This window comes from Emydura macquarii, unplaced genomic scaffold, assembly GCF_026122565.2.
Source record: "Emydura macquarii macquarii isolate MOO-44397 ecotype Brisbane River unplaced genomic scaffold, CSIRO-AGI_Emac_v2 contig_2897, whole genome shotgun sequence".
In the NCBI taxonomy this organism is placed as follows: domain Eukaryota; kingdom Metazoa; phylum Chordata; order Testudines; family Chelidae; genus Emydura; species Emydura macquarii.
In genome coordinates this window covers 6242917-6265382 of record NW_027133034.1, presented here as the reverse complement: position 1 = coordinate 6265382, position 22466 = coordinate 6242917, and the positions used below count along the sequence as shown (strand labels likewise).

Sequence of the window (22466 nt, the reverse complement as noted above, 5' to 3'; positions counted from 1 at the left end):
TCCTTAACAAATCATCTGTTTTTAGTAAAACTTTTCTCTTTCTACTTTATATAACTAAATCTGAAACAATACTAAATTTAACACTGTTACCTGCTTTTCTCTACACTTGGATAATGAAAATTAAATGAGTCTGATTCACTTTTATTCATAGGCACTTTCACTTCCAGTTTCTCAACACAGCACCTGTTTAGGTTTTAAACTGTGCAGGGGATTGTTTAAAAAGCAACTTTCTTTTACCGTTTCTAAAGGATACATTGGCTCTGAATGCCTTGACCTTGTTTCTAAAGTTTTGAGCCAAACTGAGACACCCTAAGATCACACGATCTTTTTAAAAGTAATTTCAGGTAATGCTTTTGTTCCGAAAGAGCCCTTCCTTTCCCGCATTTCTCTAGTTCTGCAGTCACAAATTCCTCTCTTTTTGCTATAACGTGATACAGGAATAGGAGACACAAAATGTAACGACGGACAAGACTCTAAGTGCTGCCAAATGCATAAACAAGAACGTTTTGCTCGGCTCTCTTCCCATGAGTGGCGTTGGGTTCAACAGCAGCGTTTTCCTCCCCAGAGAGAAGCACTCTTCCTCAACTAGCAGCGTCCCCCCTTCACGCTCCGAAAGGAGACGGAGCCGAGGAGGGCAGAGTGGGGAGCGGGCCACGCTCAGCGCAGGGAGCAGGCCACACCCCGGGTCGATCGCGCGTGGGACGCGGAGCAGCCCCGGCTCCACGCGGCCCCAGACACTTCCAGGAGGTCTGCTCCAGCGAGCGCCCCGGCAGGAACGGTCCCCCGGCCCGAACGTAGAGGGGGCAGGCGCCGGGACCAGAGGGCGAGGAGGGGCCTGCTCCCCCAGGGCGGGGGGGGAGGGGCGGCCGCCGGGCAGCGCGGGAGGTGAAGGTATGAAGGGGGCCAGGCATTGCCCTGCCGGAGCGGCGTCTGGGGAGCGGCGGCCGGGCTCTCGTTACCTCCCCAGATGCCCAGGCTGAGCTGGGAGCTGTCCAGGTTCACCACATAGTCGCCCAGGAACCGGTTGAGAACGTCCACGACCAGCGACTCGAACACCATGGTCCTGCCCCGGCCCGGGAGCCGCCGCCTGGGGCCGCGCGCTCGCTCCCCTTCGCCTGCCCGAGTGCCCGGGGCACAGCGTCTCCACTCAGAACAGCCGCCGCAGAGACCCCGCCCTCCAAAGCCAGGCTAGGAGCCGAGCCGAGCCGAGCCGAGCCGAGCCAAGCTACGGCCGCTCGCTCGCTCGCTCACCCACCCCTCCCCCGCAGCGCGAGAGCCCTGCTGCGACCGGCGGCCACCGGCCACTCCCTCCGCGCAAGCGCACAAGAAGCGCTCGTCCCCAGAGCAGAGCGTGTGACGCGATGATGGCGCGCGCTGCTACCTAAACGGCAGCAGCAGCAGCAGCAACAGCGGGGTGGCGCCGGGTGGGGGTGCGCGCTGCTACCTGTGACACGCACGAGGGGCTGCGCAGCGTGTGTCGTCTCCCACGCTGTGCTCTCATACAGCCCCTCCCCTTTCAGGGCGCTGGCCTTGTCCACACTTCACACCACGGCCCGGTTTACTCCAGAGTGGTGTAGACAAAAGTCAGCTTGGTCACACTGCTGGCATACACACTGCAACCACCTCCCCGCCGCCAACACCGACCTGTTTTTCCAGGGGTGTGGTAGGGCTTTTGTTGGCATCGCTAGGGTGAGGCAGTGTCAATGTAGGCACCGCCTCCCATTACATAGTGGTGGAGCTGTCATTGTTGTCAATTTCAACAGAGCAGTGAAATTGACAAGAAAGCCAAAGCCCCAGGTGGCTGGTTCTTCTGGGCTGGGCTGGGAGTGGGGTGAGGTGGGGAGTAGGTCAATGGAAGTGCTACAGTAATTACTGCTGTAGCTAAAAGTTGACATGTTTTGTCAATTTAGTTTTTGTGTAGACAAGGTCTAAAGCCTCCGGTGCACCAGGCCTGCTCACACTGAAGGCCAGGGCCAGAGCAGGACAGAACCTGGCTTTCCACATTTTAGTCCAGTGCCCTGTCCACTAGCCATCCTACAAACCATTCCCCAAATGCCCAATGGCCCTATTCCAAACTACCACCCACTACACACCATCTCCGGCTACTCAAATACCTACCAGTACCCTGGACCCAAATACTGTCCACTACTCCCTATCTTTCCACATCCCCCAATTCGACTCACTGCCCAACACGTCCATATACCCTATCCCCCAATATGCCATCATACACCCCCTACTCCCTCAATTCCACTCACTATACATCACATTTACAAATACCCCAACACCCACAATCCCTATCCCCAACTATTAACCACTACAGATCATGTCCCCAACTGCCCCACCACACATCCCATCCCCCAATTTCACCCCACTACACCACATAACCACCATATTCCTAAATAACCCACACCCACACCCCTAAATTCCACCCATTATACATCATGTGTCTCCACAACACAATCTCAAACGTCCAAATTCCTAACCACAACACATTATCTCTACACTACATAGAAAACCCCCTGGTGCCAAGTCTCAGAGCCCAGGTCAATTGTTTTTGATCCCGCTGTAGTTAATCCACCTCCCTGAGAGGCGGTAGCTGGATCAACAGAATAATTCTTTTGTTGACTTAGCATTGCCTGCATCAGGGTTAGATCAGTATAGCTACATCTCTCAGGGGCACTGATCTTTCACACCTCGAGACACATAGCTATACCAATGTAAATTCTTAGTGTAGAACAAGCCTAAGAGTGGTGATTTGCTAAACCAGCAGAATACACTTCTTTGCTAATAGCAGGAAGAATTGCTAATGGCAGGAATTATTTTGTTGTCTGTTGCTGGAAGGAGTTTATTTTTATATACTAATCCCTAACAATAACTGAAAGATCTTAGGTGTAAGGTCATACTTGAAGCTTAGCACTCATATTTTCCTTGTAGGGTGTGTCTACAGTGGAGGAATTCATATCTTTTCCTGCACTGATATAACTTTACTAGTTGTAGTTGCTATAGAAGCAGTTGTGTAGACAGGGTGTGGGTATTTTTACCACTCATCTGACCTTGCTCTGAGCAGGATTAGACGTAGTCTATATCCTTGTTTATGTTACAAAAAGTGCCAGTTTTTTACATCAGGTGTCAGCAACAGATTCAGGTAAACAAATGCAGGCAAAGATAAACCATATTCAGCACCATGTCAGGAACCTAATCTGTTTTAACCACAATTTCTTAACCAGTGCTGAATGTGGTTTGCTTTGACTAGACTTGAGGTTAAACTACACTGACACCTATTGTCACCAACTGGTAGTTTTACTATTGTAGCCAAGGCTTCTATGGTAGCGAAAAAAACATTTTAATTTTCCTTTTGTTCCCCCAGAATTTAAGTACAACTCTGGGCCTTAATAAACTCCCAAAATATTTTTCAGTGGAGAAAAGAAGAATTGTGCTGTATCCTCAAAGTGCAAAAAATAAGAAACCACTCAAAATAAGGACTAATATACAGGAGTGTAATTTTTACATATGCATATATAAAAAACAGATGAACTGTAAATAAGATTGGGAAATAGAATATCGAGGTTTAAAAAAATCCAAGAAAAATAAATGTAGTGCTTAGGAGGAGGCATAAATCATAAAATTTTAAAGCATAAAATCATGCTCATTTGCAAGGGCTCACAACTGGGAGTTTAGATTAAATTAATGGGAGACTCAAGAGAGATTTATCCACAAGCAATAAAGGGAGGCATTATGCCAAAATCATTATGGGAGACCTACATTATATCTCTTATATGTTAACAAAAAAAAAAAGATAAAAGGATTAGTAGTAGGAAGTCAATGATGTTATTGAACATTGATTTTCAAACTTTAAAATTAATTCTCAATCATTTTTAGAATACCCTGGGATATCTGACTTCTGTTGAGGCTTATGAAACACTGTAACAGAACCTAACAGATAAAATATCTTTTAGAATTTGAAGTACAAGTCATCTTTAATTTAACCACCCACATTTTAGGTTATGAAATTGAAAAACAAAAATGTTGATTTGGTTTTAGAAATTGTACATTGAAACATGACAATTAGTGTGCTAATTAGAACATTATAATTGAACCAGGAGTGAGTTTATAGAGTGTTCAATGCACAAACAAAAACATCCTTAAAACAGCCCTGATGCTCGGCATCTTTGCATCATGTTGTGCTTGCCTCTAAATCTGTTCTCTGCCATTTGTATTCTATCTATATGCCTTGATGTTAATTTTTAATTAGATACAGTCAATGGCAGAGCAAGGTTTTGCAACCAGGAAGGGTGATGGGTCACTGATGGTGAACTGGAGATTGAGCCTGCTCTGCACTCACCCTGCAGTGACAGCCAAGGCCACCCAGAAGGGGTGGGAAAATGATAGTTGCCCCAGGCCCTGCAAACCTGTGGAACAGTATGATGGGGGGGGCAGTCACTGGGCCAAATTTGATAAGTGGCTTTGTGACCTGGCATGCAGAGTCACAACACCACTATACCTAGAGTGGCCCCTGCATGCTGATGACACATGCCGGGCTCTCACCTGCTGGCTGCCAAAACTGCAGCAGCTCCTTTCAGCTCCAGGAAGTGGAATTAAACCATCACCAGAAGGAGACACTCACCAGCAAGTAGGGGTAAGGAGCAGAATGGGAGATTCAGGGGCTCCTGAGAGGGGACAGTAGGGGTGTTCTCTTGAGGGCTGGGAGTGGGTGTGCATAGGGGCTGATGGGCCAGGGGACAGATTTTTTGGGAGGGTGGGATGCCTTAGTTTCAGATTTTGCTCTGAGTCCCCAAAACCTCTGTGCGACCCTGGTGGCAGCTCCTGTCCCATGTGGCTAGGCCCAGCTCCCTGCTCCAGGCAAGCAGCCAGACCAAATTCGAGTGAGTGGTGGTATGAGATGGCACCAGGGCCATAACCAGGGTGGGGCAAGCAGAACAACCACCCAGGGCACAAAGTCGGATGGAGTGAAAAAATGGGGTGGATGAAAAAATGGTAGGGGGTAGAGCCCTGCAGCGGGACTGGGATCCTGTGAGTCCTGCAGAACCCGCTGCCATAGTAGCAGGAGCGGGATAAAAATTCAACAAACAATGTGGGAGCAGGTAGGAAAGGGAATGAATATTGCAGGGCAGGACAGGAATGGGATTAAAAAATAGTCCAGAGCAGGGCTCTAGTAGGGGGCGCAAACATGCTTGCTCACCCCGAGCACTAAAATGCCTAATTATGGTACTGCACGGCACATGGGGTTGCAGCACCATGCAACCCCATCTGCCATGTCGCAACCTCTGAAATGGAGAGCCGGGCCCAGCCCTGCAAAACAGGAGCCGCCACTGCTAGGTGAGTAAGGATGAGCTCACTCTCCAGCCCTGTATGAAAATGTGTGTCATACATCTCCTTTTGTCAATTGGATAATGTGCTCAAAAAGATGCCACTCATACACCTAAAAGCCACCAGGGGAGAGCATTAGGGGTGTGGTCACCTTTCTTGTCCTCTCTTAGGTCCACCATTGGATGGATGTGCTTCTGTTCTTTCATTGTTCTTTTGGGAAGCACAATTTTCACTAATCCTCCAAATATCCACCATTCTTTACAAAGCAAGTCCATTTCTTGCAATAACCTTGCCTTGATCTGAGTATCAATATGCCACTAATAATTTGATCTATAATTAATTAGTCCATCAGTTAACTGTTCAAGTTTACATGACTTAGTCTTATTAGTCAGGTCCACAATAAATGCAATAAATTGCAATAAATAAATAAACAAACTTCAATAAATGGTCACTACTTTAAATGGCAGCTGGTTTATTGAGATATATGAATGACCTTGTCTAGCAGTTTGCTGTACTTTTCATATGTCCACCGGATAGTACTGAAGATCTTCGGTGCATCTGGGCCTGCCACAGAAACCATTGGAAAATTTCATCCTCTCTGGTTTCTCTACAATACTACTTATTTCCAGAAAAATCGGGAAGCACAGCAGCTACCACTTCCAGTAATTTACAAGATTCCCTTCCAGAGGGACGAATTCAGAAGCTTTTTTACAATTAAATTTACTTGTAGCGCCATGTAAAAAAAGTGTGATACATAGGAATGCTAATAAGAGAGACTGATATTTATTTCCTGGCTGTAGTTGAGTAAGTCAGGATCACATAGCAGGGTTCAATATCCATTGATTTCAGTAGGTGTGTTTCAGCTATTTTAAAAAATTCTGCAGAAAATACCTATGTCCAAATGATACTGGGGGGAGACAATCAGGGTTTTTAAAATTAAATATTGAAAATGTTATTGCAATTATTTTCAGAGGGGTAAAATAGGCCCTAGTACTACAAACATTTAAGCACTTACTTAACTTTAAGCACACCAGTAGTCACATTGGCTACTCATATGCTTAGAGTACAGCTCATACTTAAATGTTTGCAGGACTAGAGCTTTATTGAAAGCTACTTCCCAGCTACCATATATAAATTACTAAGCCATCATTTCTATGAACATTTCCACAATATAAAATCACTGTTTTAGTAAATCTATTCAGCTCAGTAAAACTTAGTAGAGATCATTTCTCAAAGCCAGCAAATTCAGAAATCAAGATTCTACTAAGATTCACTTTGGCTAATCAGCTCCCAGAATAGAACAGAGCAGCAAGAGGTGAGTAAAGAAAGAGGCAAAATAATACTGAAGGAGTGAAAAGACACAGCACAGAACCGGAGTATCATCATAGGAGTAGAAAGGAAATTGAACCTGAATGCTCTATTCATGGCCAGGTCTGGATCTCATTGTCATAGAAGTAAATGTCTAAAATGCTAGTACCCTTAAAATATCCCAGAACACTGAGTGGAAAACTAGTAATATGATGTGGGGAGAATACAAAAATGAAACAGAGGAAGATCAAATTAATTTCTGCAGTGGAGCTCTGAGCCATGGGGGCAGAGGTGCTGGACCTCACTGGTCCCCCGCTGCTCCTGTCTTGCAGTAGGGCTTGGGCTCTCATCCCCATCACCCCCATTTTATTATGGTAATTTTCAGTAAGTCAGGGACTGGGTTCCGGGAATTTTTGTATACTGCCCATGACCTGTCCGTGACTTTTACTAAAAATAACTGTGACAAAACCTTAGCCTTAACGATAGTACAGTAATCTTTGTTTGCTCAGTCCTGCTCCCCTTAGGAACCAGTTGGCCTAACGGTATAGAGAGAGACAGGGAAGAAGCAAAGCCAGGAGACCATTTTTCCCCTCTGTTTTAGTCTGTGGAGTGCGACCAGCACACCTGGGGGAGCAAACTGTACAAGCCTAACAGTGGATAAAGGGAGGTAAAACACATTTAGAACTTCAATCCTATCTCATCCTCACCTCTACCTCCCCTAAAAATTGATAGAGTTTCTTCTGTTGCTATTGAACCAGTAAAGAAAAAGTGTGCGTTTCCTTACAGCTGTTCCAAGCATGTGTGCATGAGAGTATGAATGTTTCTTTCCTTACAGCTGTTCCAAGTTTGAAAATCCTGAAATACCAGAAATGAATGGGATAAGGTCTATGTGGACACAGTTACATGATTGTCATATGCAGCTGCTTACTGGAAGGTACAAAAATAGGGGAATTCCTTTATTGCAAGTGATACTAACAAGCATGATTTTGGGGTGTAAAATTAGAGCCTTTCCCTGAAACTAGTTTAAAAATGTGGCCAATAGAGTGAATTATCTTGTTAACATGTTGTTTATGATGTGTACTATTATTTCTCCATCAGATCTATTTAGAATATGAATCTGCTTTTTCAGAGAGTTTCAAAACACAGCACTTCTACTTATGCACAGGCAGTTTATGCATATTTTCCCCATTAAATCTACTAAGAGATACACTTGTAAATCAGATACTTAATGTTGCAAAATGCAGTGATGCTATTTAATTAGCCTCAAAATCTACTGTAAATATAAAGGTGACTAACTAAGCAATTATATGTTACAGATGTGATAAAATGTTAATTCCAACCAATTTACAAAATCTTTGTCTTTTACATTCTTTATGAACTTGAAGCTAATGTTTCACCTAAACGTCTTAATTCTAATGATAGACTCTCTCAAATTCTAAGGTATTGTCTTCAAAATGTATACATCTAGCAATGAAGACTTCACTATATCCAGCACCAGGGCCAGATCCCGGGTCCCCCTCTGACAGCATAGCACAAGCAGCCATAAAACTGGCAGATCGTTCACTCTTAAAGATTCCTTCTACTTAGGAGAATCCTTGGGTGCCAAAGAACCATTGGAACAGCACCTACACCAACCCCTACTGAGATAGGTGCTACTGCATCCCCTGGCTTGAAGTGGTTTCTATCATGCACAGGGTTTACAGTTTGGTTCAATGGTTCTCAGCATCCCCATTATACAAATTGTTCCAGCACCCCTGCTTACTGATCTCCAGTGCAAAAGTGTGCGCCCTGTGGGGTAGGTATAGGGCTGGGGTGTCCCCGGGCCCTAGTAATCCCAGCTGGAGGTCACTTGGGATTGCAGACAACCCGATATAAATTAGAACATTTACACCAGAGACCAGCCCAGTCCCTCATCTACACCCTGATTGGAAGAGTGTAAAAGTGGCTTCGAACCACCTTTGCATCTACACCTTGGTTTTGCACTGAGGATCTGAGATCAGGTATGGAGTTTTTCATGTTACAGTTCCAGGGTGAGTTGTATCTTTGACTCCTCACTCAGTGTCTCTGTGGGCACCCTTTCCAAGTGAGAGGCCCATACCAGTACTTCTCTCAGGATGGAATCCTGCAATTCACCCCAACTCTTAGACTAGGTCCCTTGGATACCACACTGTCTTCATCAACCCTGTCCTCAGCATGTCCAACTGGGTTTTGGTCCCTGCTTAGACTTCTCTCTGGAGCCTGTGACCAATATGAAAGTGCAGTGACAGAGAACAGCTTGATCAAAACAAAATATTATTTATTCTTTGGAATACAACAAACAGAGGAAAAGAATAAAAACAACAAAAGGCCTATTCACATATTATCCTAACTAAACCTTAGTGTTTCCTTGCACATTAGGCAGCCTTGGAGTCCCTCCTAGGGATCAAGATACAGCCTGGTTTTCTGCAGACCCTTTGTCTCCTCAGAGGCCCAGATTTTAAACACTAGCAAGCACTTTAAGAATTCCCACCTGAATCCTCCTGAGGACACAAGCTGTGACCTTACCCATCCTTCTCCTCACCATGAGGGTAAAGCCAAACTCCTAATTCAACATAAGTGGAGATAAACTTCAAAGGAATACCACATACGTTGTCCATTTGAGTACCATTAATTGAGGCTCTCTACAATCATTGAGTTTGGTTCCTGGACACCAAAGTTAATTAGGACTGATTTAATGCTTTATCCAGAAATACAAAACACATATAAGCCAAGGTGCAAAGGGTCAGATAGTCTATGGGATTTAGGCTTCTAAATTTCTTAGGTGCTTTTGAAAATCCCACTAGGCACTTATCTTCATCTTTAGGTTCCTGAACACCTTTAAAAATCTGGCCCTAAGTGATTAACACAACCAAGAGCACAAAGGGGAAAGGATTCCTGCATTAATGGCAGCATTGCTGTATGGCCTAGTAGCAGGAATAAGACTTAAAAGGAGAATGTATAGCTCATTGGCTTTGGTAATGAGGCGTGTTCTTAAGGCCATGTCTTGTCATTGCGGTGTACTGAAAACTCTATTAAAATTGTAAGCTGTCACTTTAAATGCTTGAGGGCGAAGGGAATTCCTGGTTCCGCTCGCAGGTTAGGGACTCTGTTGGGAAGTGTGTCTACCAAAGTCATTTTTTGCAGACAGCCTTCAGTAAACTGAGGGGAGTTGTGCCTCTTTGTTTTAGGAAGCAACCGGCTCTGTTTCTCTGTTTTTGGTTTCTTGTATGATCTCATTCTGAATTCTAAGAAATAAAGTTGTGTTACATTGCAACCTTCCAGCAAGAGCATTGTGTGTGTGTATTCTGTGAACACTCCGGCTATGCATACGCTATGAGCTACTAGGGTTGCCAGTTTTGGTTGGACGTATTCCTGGAGATTTCATCACGACATAATATTTGATTAAACATTAAGTTTTAATTCCTGGAGATCCCAGGACAATCTTGGAGGGTTGGCAATCCTAGCTATGGGTGTGGTTCCCCGGTTCATATACACGTACACATGCTAGCTCTCATCAAGCTAGCACTGATATAAATAGCTCGATGAGAGCTAGCACGAGTTTGCATATGTAAGCAGGGGAATCGCACCCCAGTTCACCACATAGACATAGCCTCAGACACACCCATTCTCCATCCACACCTTATCTTTTTTTTGCCATGTGCACTTGCAAATGAGGGAGTGGGAGTGCAGGAAATGTTAGACTCACAACTGTTCAAAGTGGAATAGTATGCCTAATTGCATCCACAGATGAATTTATACTGGAGAACAAGAATCTTGTGCATTCTGCAGTGCCCAACACAGTGTCTTTCAAGATCAAAGATTTAATGGGGCATATGTATTATCCAGATTTTACATAATAATCTATATGTACATTTTGTGTATTACGTACTATAAAAAAAATCTGTTTCTAAATCATTGTATAAAATACATGTGCACTATTTGGAGGAATAATAAATGGGTTTAATAATTTCTATGGTTAACTTTATTTTGATAGATTAAATTCTGAAGGCCCTACAGTTTTTATGAAGTTTTTACTCATTAATATTCCCATTGCTATATAAATTATTATATTTAATTTGTAATCCCTGTTTTGTAGTTTTGCTGTCACACATTATTTGTTAGTGTTAAAAATTAATTAATTCCAAGAGGCAATACTTCTCTTCCCTTTGTTAAGAACCTTAATTTTAAGTGGCAAAGCCTATAGAACTCTTTCCATCCCTCCATCAAAAAAAATCCTCATTAAAAATAGGAATTTTGCTGTTTTTGATAACTATACTTTGCTGGTTTTGGATATTCCCAAGGATGAGGGACATAACCACACTATAGGTAACAATTTTTCTTTAAAAGACTCATCATAGAGGTTCTTAGCTACAATCACATGGACTCTAAGGGTTGCATTACCTGAATTATATTAAGTAGATAGTGGGAATATGCTTCTTTTGTCAAGCTCTTGTCTATGTTCTCTTTTGCAATCTTTCCTGGCACTGAAGATCAAAAGAAAATGCTGGAAGAGAAAACAAGTTAGGGCATGAAATTGTACCTCTTTAATAAAAAATTGGGGATGGCTGTTTATAGCCAGACATTCTTCTATAAGGGACACAGAGTTCTTTCCCAAGGCTTTCTTGGCTGTTGATTTGGAGACATCACTTGAAAAGAAATCTTGATTAAACAATAAAGATCCTGAAAGTGACCTTTTCACAATAACAGAGTACTGAATAGAGATTGTTTCACAGTCAAAAGTACCTTCCTTAAGGATATTTTACAAGCATAAGAGCTTGTCTACACTTGAAACGCTGCAACAGCACAGCCGCACCACAGTAGCACTTCAGTAAAGACGCTACCTACACTGACAGGAGCTGTTCTCTAGTCGTCGTAGGTCATCTACTTCCCCAACTGACGAGCTAGTACTGTCTACACCCCAGGGGTTAGGTTGGTTTAACTGCGTCACTCAGAGATTTGGATTTTTCACACCCCTGAGACCATAGTTATACCGACCTAATTTCTTAGTGTAGACTAGGCCTTAGTAGTTCCATGTAGATTTAAAGAGGAATGTTTTTGTAAGTAGTTGCTTGAAACAGGTTTCATACATATTTGTTTTAAAGTATCTTCCCTTTGTTGTCTTACTGTTTTTAACATTCAGGTAGAATAAAGATTCCTTTCTTCTAGTTCACAGACTTTCCAGGAACTCACAAATAGCATACTCTGACACTTGATATTGTATGATGATTTTTAGTTGCTTGACTATAGTTACTTCATTTTGGCTAGTTTCTTTGTTTATAGAGGCAAGGCCGTTCCACCCTGTGTAAGGATCATGGAAAGTTTTCGCAGGAATGCAAAGGAGATAAGTCTTGGTCGGATTAAGCAAGCTATGCAACCTTGATAGATAAGCTGTAGCTAGAAGTAAACCATCTGCAAAAATATCTTATGAATATGCATACCTTTGTAAGTGAAGTAAAGATAAAGTAGGCCAATAGTTATAGAGGAAATAGGTTTGTGCCCTTGTAAGGGGGACATGTATGCTTTTGTTATTTGCATTTAGGTAGTCATAAGGTATAAAACTGTCTGTAACTTTGAATCCAGGGTCTTTTTCCACTGCCCGCGTGTGGGCTTGGAGATTGACCTCTGCAGAATAAACTGTTTACACGGAGACTGTCCAGACTGCATCTGTGTGGGTCTCTATCGATGCAGGGAAACAAACTCTTGGGAATCTTTTTTTCCAACAATATGCACCTAACAAATACAGGTCATTGTCTGATTTGTCTTCTGTAATTATGTCTTCTACAGACTTACAGTGCATTTGGGAGTTTGGAAACCTTACCCAATCCTCATTGCTTTTATTTTTACTGATGCTTTTGGTTTCAAAATTCAGACATCTTTTTCTTTGAAAACATTGGCTATTATTTTCTTTAACTGGGGATATTCTTTTGGGGGGTGAAATGCTTTGTCCATGATTTTACAGAGTTTTTTGAACTTGTACTAAGTTTTGGAGGGATAATGATTCCAGCAATTTTTTCTCAATTTAAGACATTTCTTGGCAATCAAGTGTTCTTGTCCTTTGAATTGCAATCTTAACTAGTTGAAAGACTTTGATCTTCACCCAAAATGCTTGTTTCAATAATTGCATGATTTTTTTTAATCAGCCACATAATTCTTTGAAGAGTTACAAGGTTGATATGAAACCTATTCATAATAGTCTGGGGACAACAAGATAAGCAGATAAATATTAATACTCTGATATAAAAATTTTGAAAATGACTATATTTCAAACCTCCATTTGTCTTTCAAAAGAAGTATTAGATTACCCCAGACATTTAAAACTAGACTAGACAAAGCATTACTTCTAGGGATTAGAAAAGATACTAAAGAGAATCCTGGGCTGACAAAGGGATACACAAGATAAGTCTTGCCATTTCTACATTTTTTGATTATATGATCAACATACACTTCAGTTCATTATTAAAAAGGGCAAAGTACTATCATATACCTGTATATATGTACACTCATATTACCCCATGTAATATGTTAAGACTGTAATTCAAAAGACAAGGACACTAGATTGCCAAGAAATGTCTTAACTCGAAAAAAGATTGCTGGAATCATAATCCCTCCAAAACTTTGCCCTTGATCTTGTACAAAGTACTAAAATTACCAGTATAAATGTACATTCAGATTACCCCATGTAAATAATCACAATATAATTCAGAGATGGAATCAGAGTTATTGTAATTGATCCTACCACCAGTAAATTTACTGGAAGTTGTGTCATTAACTTCAGTAGGAGCACAATCACGGGCATAGTGTGGGCAGTTGTGAGTGCCAGAAAATGCAGATGTTCCATGTTTGAGCTGACGGGTTCAAACAAGTGAAATAAACATTAATAAAGTTTGAATAAATTAGTTAGCTTTTGACTAATATATTTTAAATATGGCCACAGTGACCCAGACACTAACAAAACTGATCAGTGAATTGAAGCTATACCAGCTAGTAGGTGCAACCTGAATCAATTTTTATCACAGATCATAGTTAAAAATGGAGAAAAATAGAATCTAACAATCAATCACCTTTCTTAATCCCTGGGCCACTCATTCCACCAACAAATTTTGCAGCAGAATATTTTCCCCATTTGTCTAATGGAAATTCACAATTCTCATCCACTGTACAACCAACAAGGACCATTAACTACCTTCATACTATGCATTGTACAACTGTGTTTCACTGTCCTCCTGTAGGACATTTTCTATTGGTCATATTCAATAAGCGCTATGTCCGTACCAAGTTGCAAACTTCTGTTGCTTTTGTATCCTGGTTCAAAAAAGCATACTTAGAAATATTTTCAATGTGAAAAGTGTATTTTTTCATTCTCCTATAACACAAACAGCTGGTGGGAATTAATTTAAACATTTTTTTAAAATCACACCTGGGCTGGGTTAGCCCTGGAAAATTTCATCTCAAAATGGTAAATTACGAGTATGGCAAAACACAAGATTATAATGGAAACTGTTTTGCAATTTTAACTGTAATAAAGCCTCTTGGTACTAAAATAGTAAGCAGGAGAGCTCATGTTTTTCTCACAAGATTTCAGGAAACAGAGTAACTGAACAATTTAGCTATTAATTTCAAGGACATTTTAAGTCAATTGAATTGAAAATCTTCTGGCTTAGCTGATGGAGACGGTACCATCTAATGGACACACTCAGATTTCACAAAATAATATTAAGTGGCTTAAAGCCAGATAAAGGCATAATTCTATTACATTTTCAGTTAATATTTCCCAGAAGTATGATTATAAATAATCATCATTAATAATTAGGAATAAATATTTTGTATCAGTTTTTAAAGTAAAATAAATGTCTTTAAATCAATGGAACAATGCACATGGGTAAAGTTAAGCATGTGTAATATTTTCACAGCCAATGGTGTTCAGGGGCCACGTAACAGGTGGAACTAGCCCTTGGAAAATACTCTCAGCAGAAAGGACTATTCTCTTCTTGACTTAGAGAGAGTGGAACAATTCTATATCACCCTCCCCTTTATAGCTTCAATATGGGGCATGCAGGGGTGTGCTGTTGAAGTGCAATACTTTCCCATTTTTAGCTCTTCGTAGCCCATAGAGGACCATGTGCAATCTGAGAATAAAGTTAGAGCAATCCTGAGTGTTAATGCCACTTTTGCCCCACATAATTTACATTGGCCCTTGTGTTTCCCCACCTATATCATATCATGTGGAGGGGAGAAAATCTACTGTGAAGGCCATGTTGGCTCATAGAAAAGGGAATAGAGCTGTACTCTACATATCCATTTTTTTCTTCATCCTAGAGCTACTTGGTGAAAAGTTCCAGAGGGGTAGCCGTGTTAGTCTGTATACAGCAAAAACAATGAGAGTTCTGTATCACTTTAAAGACTAACAAATTTAATTTCTGCAGGCATAAGCTTTCATGGGCTGTAACCCACTTCATCAGATGTAAGGAATAGAAATCAGATAGGAGGTATATATATACATCCAAGGGTAAGGAACAACAATGGGGAAGGTAGGCATGAGCAAAATCCATTCAGTTAGAGTAGTTGAGGCTTATTCACAACCATTGATTAGGAGGTGAGAATGTGTGAACAGTGACAATTACTTCTTGTAATGAGATAACCATTCCAAGTCCCTATTTAGATCCAGTTTGACTGTGTCAAGTTTGCAGATGAGTTCCAGCTTTGCAGTTTCCCTTTGAAGTCTGTTTTTGAAGTTTTTTTGTAGAAGTATGGCAACTTTCAAGTCAGCTACAGAGTATCCTGGGAGATTGAAGTGCTCTCCGACTGGTTTATGGATGTTACCATTTTTTATATCTGATTTGTGTCCATTTATTCTTTTGCATAGTGACAGTCTGGTTTGGCCAATGTACATGGCAGAGGGGCATTGTTGGCACATGATGGCATATATTACATTAGTAGATGTGCAGGTGCATGAGCTCCTTATGGTGTGGCTGATGTGGTTAAGGCCTGTGATGGTGTCACTAGAGTCGATGTGTGAAGAGAGCTGGCAACGGGGTTTGTTGCAGGGATAGGTTCCTGGGTTAGTGTTCTTGTTGTATGGTGTACGGTTGCTGGTGAGTATTTGCTTCAGGTTGGGGGGCTGTCTGTAAGCAAGGATAGGTCTGCCTCCCACAGCTTGAGCGAGTGAGGGATCATCTGCTAGGATAGGTTGTATATCCTCCTTGGAGAGATTTTAGCTGGGGGGTGTAGGTGATGGCCAGTGATGTTCTGTTGTTTTCTTTGTTGGGTCTGTCTTGTAGTAGGTGACTTCTGGGTACCCATCTGGCTCTGTCAATTTGTTTTCTTCACCTCTCCAGGTGGGTATTGTAGTTTTAAGAATGTTTTATGGAGATCCTGTAGGTGTTTGTCTCTGTCTGAGGGATTGGAGCAAATCCGGTTGTATCTTAAGGCTTGGCTGTAGATAATGGATCGTGTAATGTGTCCAGGGTGGAAGCTGGAGGCATGAAGATATGTATTGTGGTCAGCTGGTTTTTGGTATAGGGTGGTATTAATGTGACCATCCTTTATTTGTATTGTAGTGTCCATGAAGTGGATTTCTTGTGTGGACTGGTCCAGGTTGAGATTGATGGTGGGATGGAAATTATTGAAATCCCAGTGGAATTCTTCGAGGGACTCTTTCCCGTGGGTCCATATGATGAAAATGTCATCAATGTAGCATAAGTAAAGGAGAAGTGCTTGGGGATCAGTTTTGAGAAAGCATTGTTCTAGGTCAGCCATAAAAATGTTGGCATACTGTGAGGCCATGCAGGTGTCCATAGATCAAGGGAAGGAGACGCACTGGGCACCCTCCCACAAAACTGGGCCTAGCCATAGTGAAAGTTGCCTGAAGCCTGCTCCATCCTCTAAGACTTACCTCCATGAAATCACTGGGCAAGTCTACACTACAAAATTATGTCGACTTAAGTTACATCAAGGTACAACTACTGCAGTAATTTAATCGGTTTTGCATATCCACACTATGCTCCTTGTGTTGGTGGTGCACGTCCTCACCAGGAGCGCTTGCACTGATTTAACTGCCAGTGTGAGGCATTTTGGGATGGTTTCTGAAAGGCCGCATCCGTCAATATAAGCAAGGCAGTTGGCTACACTGACACTGCATCAACCTTTGCCTTAAGTGCTATGCCTCTTGTGGAGGTGGAGTTATTAAGGCCTTATCTAAATTAGAAAGTTATGTAGATGCAAGATACAACAATGATCAAAACGTGCTGTAATTACAACCCTTGTGCCTGTCCATACAGCACTCATTGTGTCACTGAAGCACGTCCACCCTTTGTGCTCTAGCAACGACATTCAGAGCAGCTATTCCACTGTGCAACTCACCATCTTGTGCCGCTAAGGATTGTGGGAAATTGGAGAGCATCACAGTGCTTCATGGCTGTGGGGTCAATGTCCCATGATGCAGTAATTTCCGTCCCATCATTCCATGGATTTCAGACTGCATTTCACAGCATTTTTTAACAGCCCCAATTTCCTGAACGCCTGTCATCTCTACCTGAACGAACAGATCCTGCACTGTTGTTGTCAGTGTTCTAAATATATCGTGGATGGCCATGCACTATATCATGAACTCCCAATCAGAACTGGAATTGGAGGCACCTGACTTGCTGTGTGCCATGCAACAAACAACACCAGATTAATGTTTGTATTCATGGACCATCCGCAAACAGTTTACTGCTGCTTTTGGGCATATGAAACAAGCACTGAGTGGTGGGATCGCATTGTTATGCAGGTCTGGGATGATGAACCATGGCTGCAGAACTTCTGAATGTGCAAAGCCACCTCCATGGAACTCTGAGGAGCTCTCCCCTGCTCTGCAGCGCAAGGACATCAGAATGAGACCTGCTCTCTCTGAGAAGCACATGGTGATCACCACATGGAAGCTGGCAACTCCCAACTGCTACTGGTCAGTTGCTAATCAATTTGGAGTCAGGAAGTCCACCGTTGGAGCTATGTTATCGCATGTGTGCAGGGCCATTAATCACTTTCTGCTACAAAGGACTGAGAGTCTTGGAAATGTGCATGAAATAGTGGATGGCTTCACAGTGATGGGATTCCCTAACTGTGACGGAGCGATAGATGGCACGCACATCCCAATTTTGGCCCCAGATCGTCTTGTGACAGAGTACATCAGTAGAAAGCGGTACTTTGCTATGGTAGTGCAGGTGCTTGTGGATTACCATGGGTGTATCACTGACAATAACATGGGTTGGTCAGAGAAGGTGCAAGATGCACACAGTTTCAGGAACACTGACCTTTAAGGAAACCTGCAAGAGTCCAATGGGGGATGTTGAAATGCCAATAGTGATCCTGGGGTACCCAGCCTACCCCTTACTGCCATTGCTTATAAAGCCTTTTAGGAGCAACCTGGATAGCAGCAAGAAGCGCTTCAGTAACAGGCTGAGCAGGTGCCAAATGATCGTTGAATGTGCGTTTGGCAGATTAAAAGCTCGTTGGCGATGCCCTTATGGTAGGTCAGCTCTAAATGAGGAAAATATTCCCATGGTTATTGCCGCCTGCTGTGTGCTCTATAATATTTGTGAAATCTCTGTGCTCTTTAACACACTTCTCCGCTGCACTGCCTAGCTGAACAGGGGAATGGGAAGCACATGCAAACACAGCTACTCTTTTGCATTTCTTTCCCTTCAACAAGCTGTATAATGCAACAAAGCAGGGGATGGCTGTGCCTCATGTAATTGAGCAACATCAGCTCAAAAAATCACTTACCTGAGTTCCCCTCTCCTGCATGCCAGAGTTGGAGGGCTGGAACTGGCTCGAACCCTCCAGGATCAAGAAGAGGTCATGACTCCCCAAATGACCCACTATCCTGCTCCACATGATCCTTCAACTCTACCTCCTTATCAACGACTTCTTCATCAGTGTTGAGTCCGGTGTCTGCTGCCTCCAGGCCCACGGAGATATCCATGGTCTCTTGGCAGTGGAGGTGGGTTCACCGCTGAGGATGGCTTCCAGCTCCCCATGGAAGGGGCAGATCTTTGGCTTTGCACCAGAGCAATGGTTTGACTCCCTAGTCTTTTAGTACCCCTGCCACAGCAACTTGCTTTTTGCATGGCACTGCAGTATGTCCCGTTCATAGCCCTTTTTCTCCACTAAATGAGAAATTTGACTGTATATATCTAAGTTCCTCAGGCTGGAGTGAAGCTGGGACTGCACAGCCTCCTTTCCCCAAATGCCAATCAGATCCAGAAGCTCCAGGGTACTCCAAGCAGGACAGCATTTGGTATGTGGAGTCGCCATGGTCAGCTGGGAAGATGAGATGTGAACTCCGACGCCAACCAAGCAGGAAGTGGAATTTCAAAAGTTCCTGGGACTTTAAAAGGGGAGGGACCAATGGCTGCAGGGCAGCGGAGTTCAAACTGATGGCCAAAGCAAACATAGCATTGTGGGATGCTTCCTGGGGACCATATACCATGAGAGAACCAAGCCCAGTGTCTACACTGACACTTTGTCACTAAACGTTTGGTGCAAAAAGCTCTATGCCTCTCAACAAAGTGGTTTTATTTTGTCATAAAATCAGGGGAGTTAGCTTGGTAGGAGAGTGATTTCAGTGTGTACATCATCACTGTTTTGGTGGAAAAACCTGACTTTGGTTGACAAAAGTCTCTAGTGTAGACCAGACCTAGTCAGTGTAATGGGTGAGTTACATCAGTGGGAGCTACATTTTAGTGTAGACACTTGCAGATTTAGGTTGAAGTAAGCTGCCTTACATCAATCTAACTCTGTAGTGTAGACCAGGCCACAGAATACACAGTGGGGCAGTGAATCAATGGCAGAACAGGTATTAGCCCTACTGGGCTGCCCTGGCTGTGGAGGGAGTGCGGCAGTGGAGCTTAGAGGGGAGTCCTTCTGCAAAACTGGATATATTCCATAGTACTTGGAGCCAGGATCTCTGGCTTTCCACTCCTGTTCGGGGTCTGGCCACCTGCCCATTCTGCACTCTTACTAGTTTTGCAGACTGTAGGGAGAATGCCTGGACTCTACAGCTCCAGTGGAGTTTTTCCATTCATGTATTCCCCTGTATGAGGTTTTGCACAGGAGCAGAGCATATGGGCAATTGTGTTCTAATACATCCAAATGACAGATCTCTGTAATTAAGAACCACATAGTATTGACCTTGTTTTAAAACAGCTAGCCTAGGTAGCTTAATGAAACTCAATAGTGATTTTTATCATACAAAAAAGCAGCATTAGGGTAGCACACGTATACACACACACACACACACACACAAGCAGCTGATAACTCTTCAGGAAAAGCCAGGGGGGCCTGATGCCAGTCATCACTGATGTGAAGAATGAAATATGTCAGAGACATGAGGGTCATATGGGAAATGAAGAGAAGCAAAATGGAGGAGCAGAGGCCCACCCACCTGCAAAGAGCAAAGATTAGATGTACAGCTTGTTTGAGCTTTGTCCCTTGCCACTTGATATTGCTGCCAAAACCACCTGCCCCACCAAATAAAATAGTGCTTACGCTAGCCTGCTCTATTCCCTTACCCAATCATTATTCTCTCCAAAGAATACATTTCTCTCAATGAAAAAGAAGCATTTTACCTTTTACTTATTCATACTGGCTCTTCACAAATTCCACGCCTGCCAATATGAGTGTCTGAATCTACACCTGATGATAGATTTGTGGTGTGTTCTATTGGTTAGAGTAAACTCTAAGAAATGGGAGAGAAGGAATGCATGTCAAGTCATGTCACAAACAGATATAGGAGTCCCCAGGCACTGATGCATTACATGGAGTGAGCTTCAACCAACAAAAGGTTATCATCTACTCATTTCCAAATAGTACAGAACCCATTCATGTGTATGAGTAGTAAATTATTCCTCCCAATGTCCTTTTACCTTAAATGTGGTTATTTCATTGGTCATTACATTACCCAGTGATAAGTATGATTAGCCTAATGGTCCTTTCTTGTGGTCCATGCAATGGAACATTTTGAGAACCAAGAAATGAAGAATTGGAGTTTTGGGAGGGAAGATGATTTTTTTCTTATGAAGTAATCAGTTAAAAGTTGGTGACCTATTTCATTTAGATAATTCTGGAGTACTTTATCACCCTCTCTAGTCTTGACTAACTACACAAATTTGTGCTCCCAGCAAATGTTGACACCTCATGATTTGCTCCCTCATCCAGATCATTAATAATGTTAATAAACTGATCACCACCGATGCTCATATAGATCTCTGGTTCATCTCACTTTTAACCTTTTCTCATGCTGAGTAATGGGCATTTATTCTTACTTTTTATTTCCTATCTCTTAACCTATTTTAAGTGTCTACATGACCCATTTTCAAAAGTGATTTAGGCAGTTAGGCTCAGATTCTCAAAGATATTTAGGTGCCTAACTCCAATAATCAATGGGAATAGGCACCTAGGCACTTTTGAAAATCCTACTACCTGCCTAAATACCTTTTAAAATATGGCCCTAAGGCACTTTTGGAAAATTTATCCATAGTGCTTGAAATTTGACTAGAAATTTCTCTAATATTGGAAACTCTCTAGTCCTAAAAGTAGCTGCTTTTAGTTAAAACATAAAAAAATTAATTCTACTATAGCATTTCATTCTTTGTTTACTTTATAACCCACTGAGGAATACTATCAGGTCATGGTAATTTACTGTAATATAAATACTCAGTGGTCACACTTCCTTTTTTTGGTACAAACTCATCTCTAGTAATTCATTACTTTCATTGCCTATAAAGCACAATACCAGATTAGGTATTTTACCAGAAGCCTCTGTGGTGATAGAAAAATCCTTGAAATAGTTTAGATAGACTTAAAACTTGCAAGATGTACAAACTGCTATTAAATTAAATAGACAAGGTGGGTGAAAAATCTTTTATTGAACCAACTTCTGTTGGTGACAGGCACAAATTCTTGAGTTTACACAGTGCTCTTCTTCAGCAACAGAAGTTGGTCCAATAAAAGATATTACCTCTCCCGCCTTGTCACAACTACAACAACACTACATAATAAATTAAACAGTGGATTTTAAAAGAAATACAGTATTTCAATTTGAACACAATCCGATATGTACAGTCTGCCTCCTAACAGAAGGCCTTCATATTTTATGTTTGCACGTTTTTAGTGAGACCAGAAGATGGCAGCAAGTGTCGACTAGAACGCTATCATCGAGCCACTTCACAACTTCAGAGCAAATTAATATCCTTTGTAATATGAGCACTTGCTTTGAATGTTGTGCATAACAAAAAAGAGCGGATTTACATTTGCATCAGTTCCATTATTCTTAAAACAGGAAAGTAAGAAGGCTAATCCATTTCAAACAGATTCATCCATTTGAAAAGACTGATGTTGTAAGACGTTTTCAGTGTGCATATGCCAAACAAATAATGTAATGAGCTGGCTCCCTTATACTAAGGCCATATGTATTTTATACTTGATGTTAAACAAGGGCTGTTCATTTAATCTCATCTCTGAAGCTTTTCTTAGTGAAGTTTGTACAGAGATATGATATTTCTAAATAGAAACACCAAGATTTGAAAACATAAACAAAGACAATACATTTTTCTTATACCTACATATATATTAATTTCAAGCTAGTTTCCAGATTCCTTATTGATGCAAAACTGTCCTTCAGTGAGAGTATTACCTTAGTAAGGACTGAATAGGGACAATAGGATTTGCCCATTCCTGAGTAACTATAATGCTACGCTTACCTAAAGTCTGTCAGTCAGCAACTGCATGTTTGTAAAATATTAGTTTAAAATCCTCTATAGAAATCACATTCT

General features: G+C 42.0%; 1 protein-coding gene across 2 annotated transcripts in view; it reads right to left on the bottom strand.

The window, feature by feature from the left end:
* VPS13A (vacuolar protein sorting 13 homolog A) overlaps window positions 1-1897 on the bottom strand; it is a 271467-nt gene extending 269570 nt beyond the window's left edge. For both annotated transcript variants that reach the window (XM_067568877.1, XM_067568878.1), the window contains exon 1: window positions 960-1897. In XM_067568877.1, coding sequence (XP_067424978.1) covers window positions 960-1059 — 100 coding nt within the window. In that variant the 5' untranslated portion in view covers window positions 1060-1897. The remainder of the gene's footprint in view (window positions 1-959) is intronic.
* Window positions 1898-22466: the final 20569 nt, after the last annotated feature.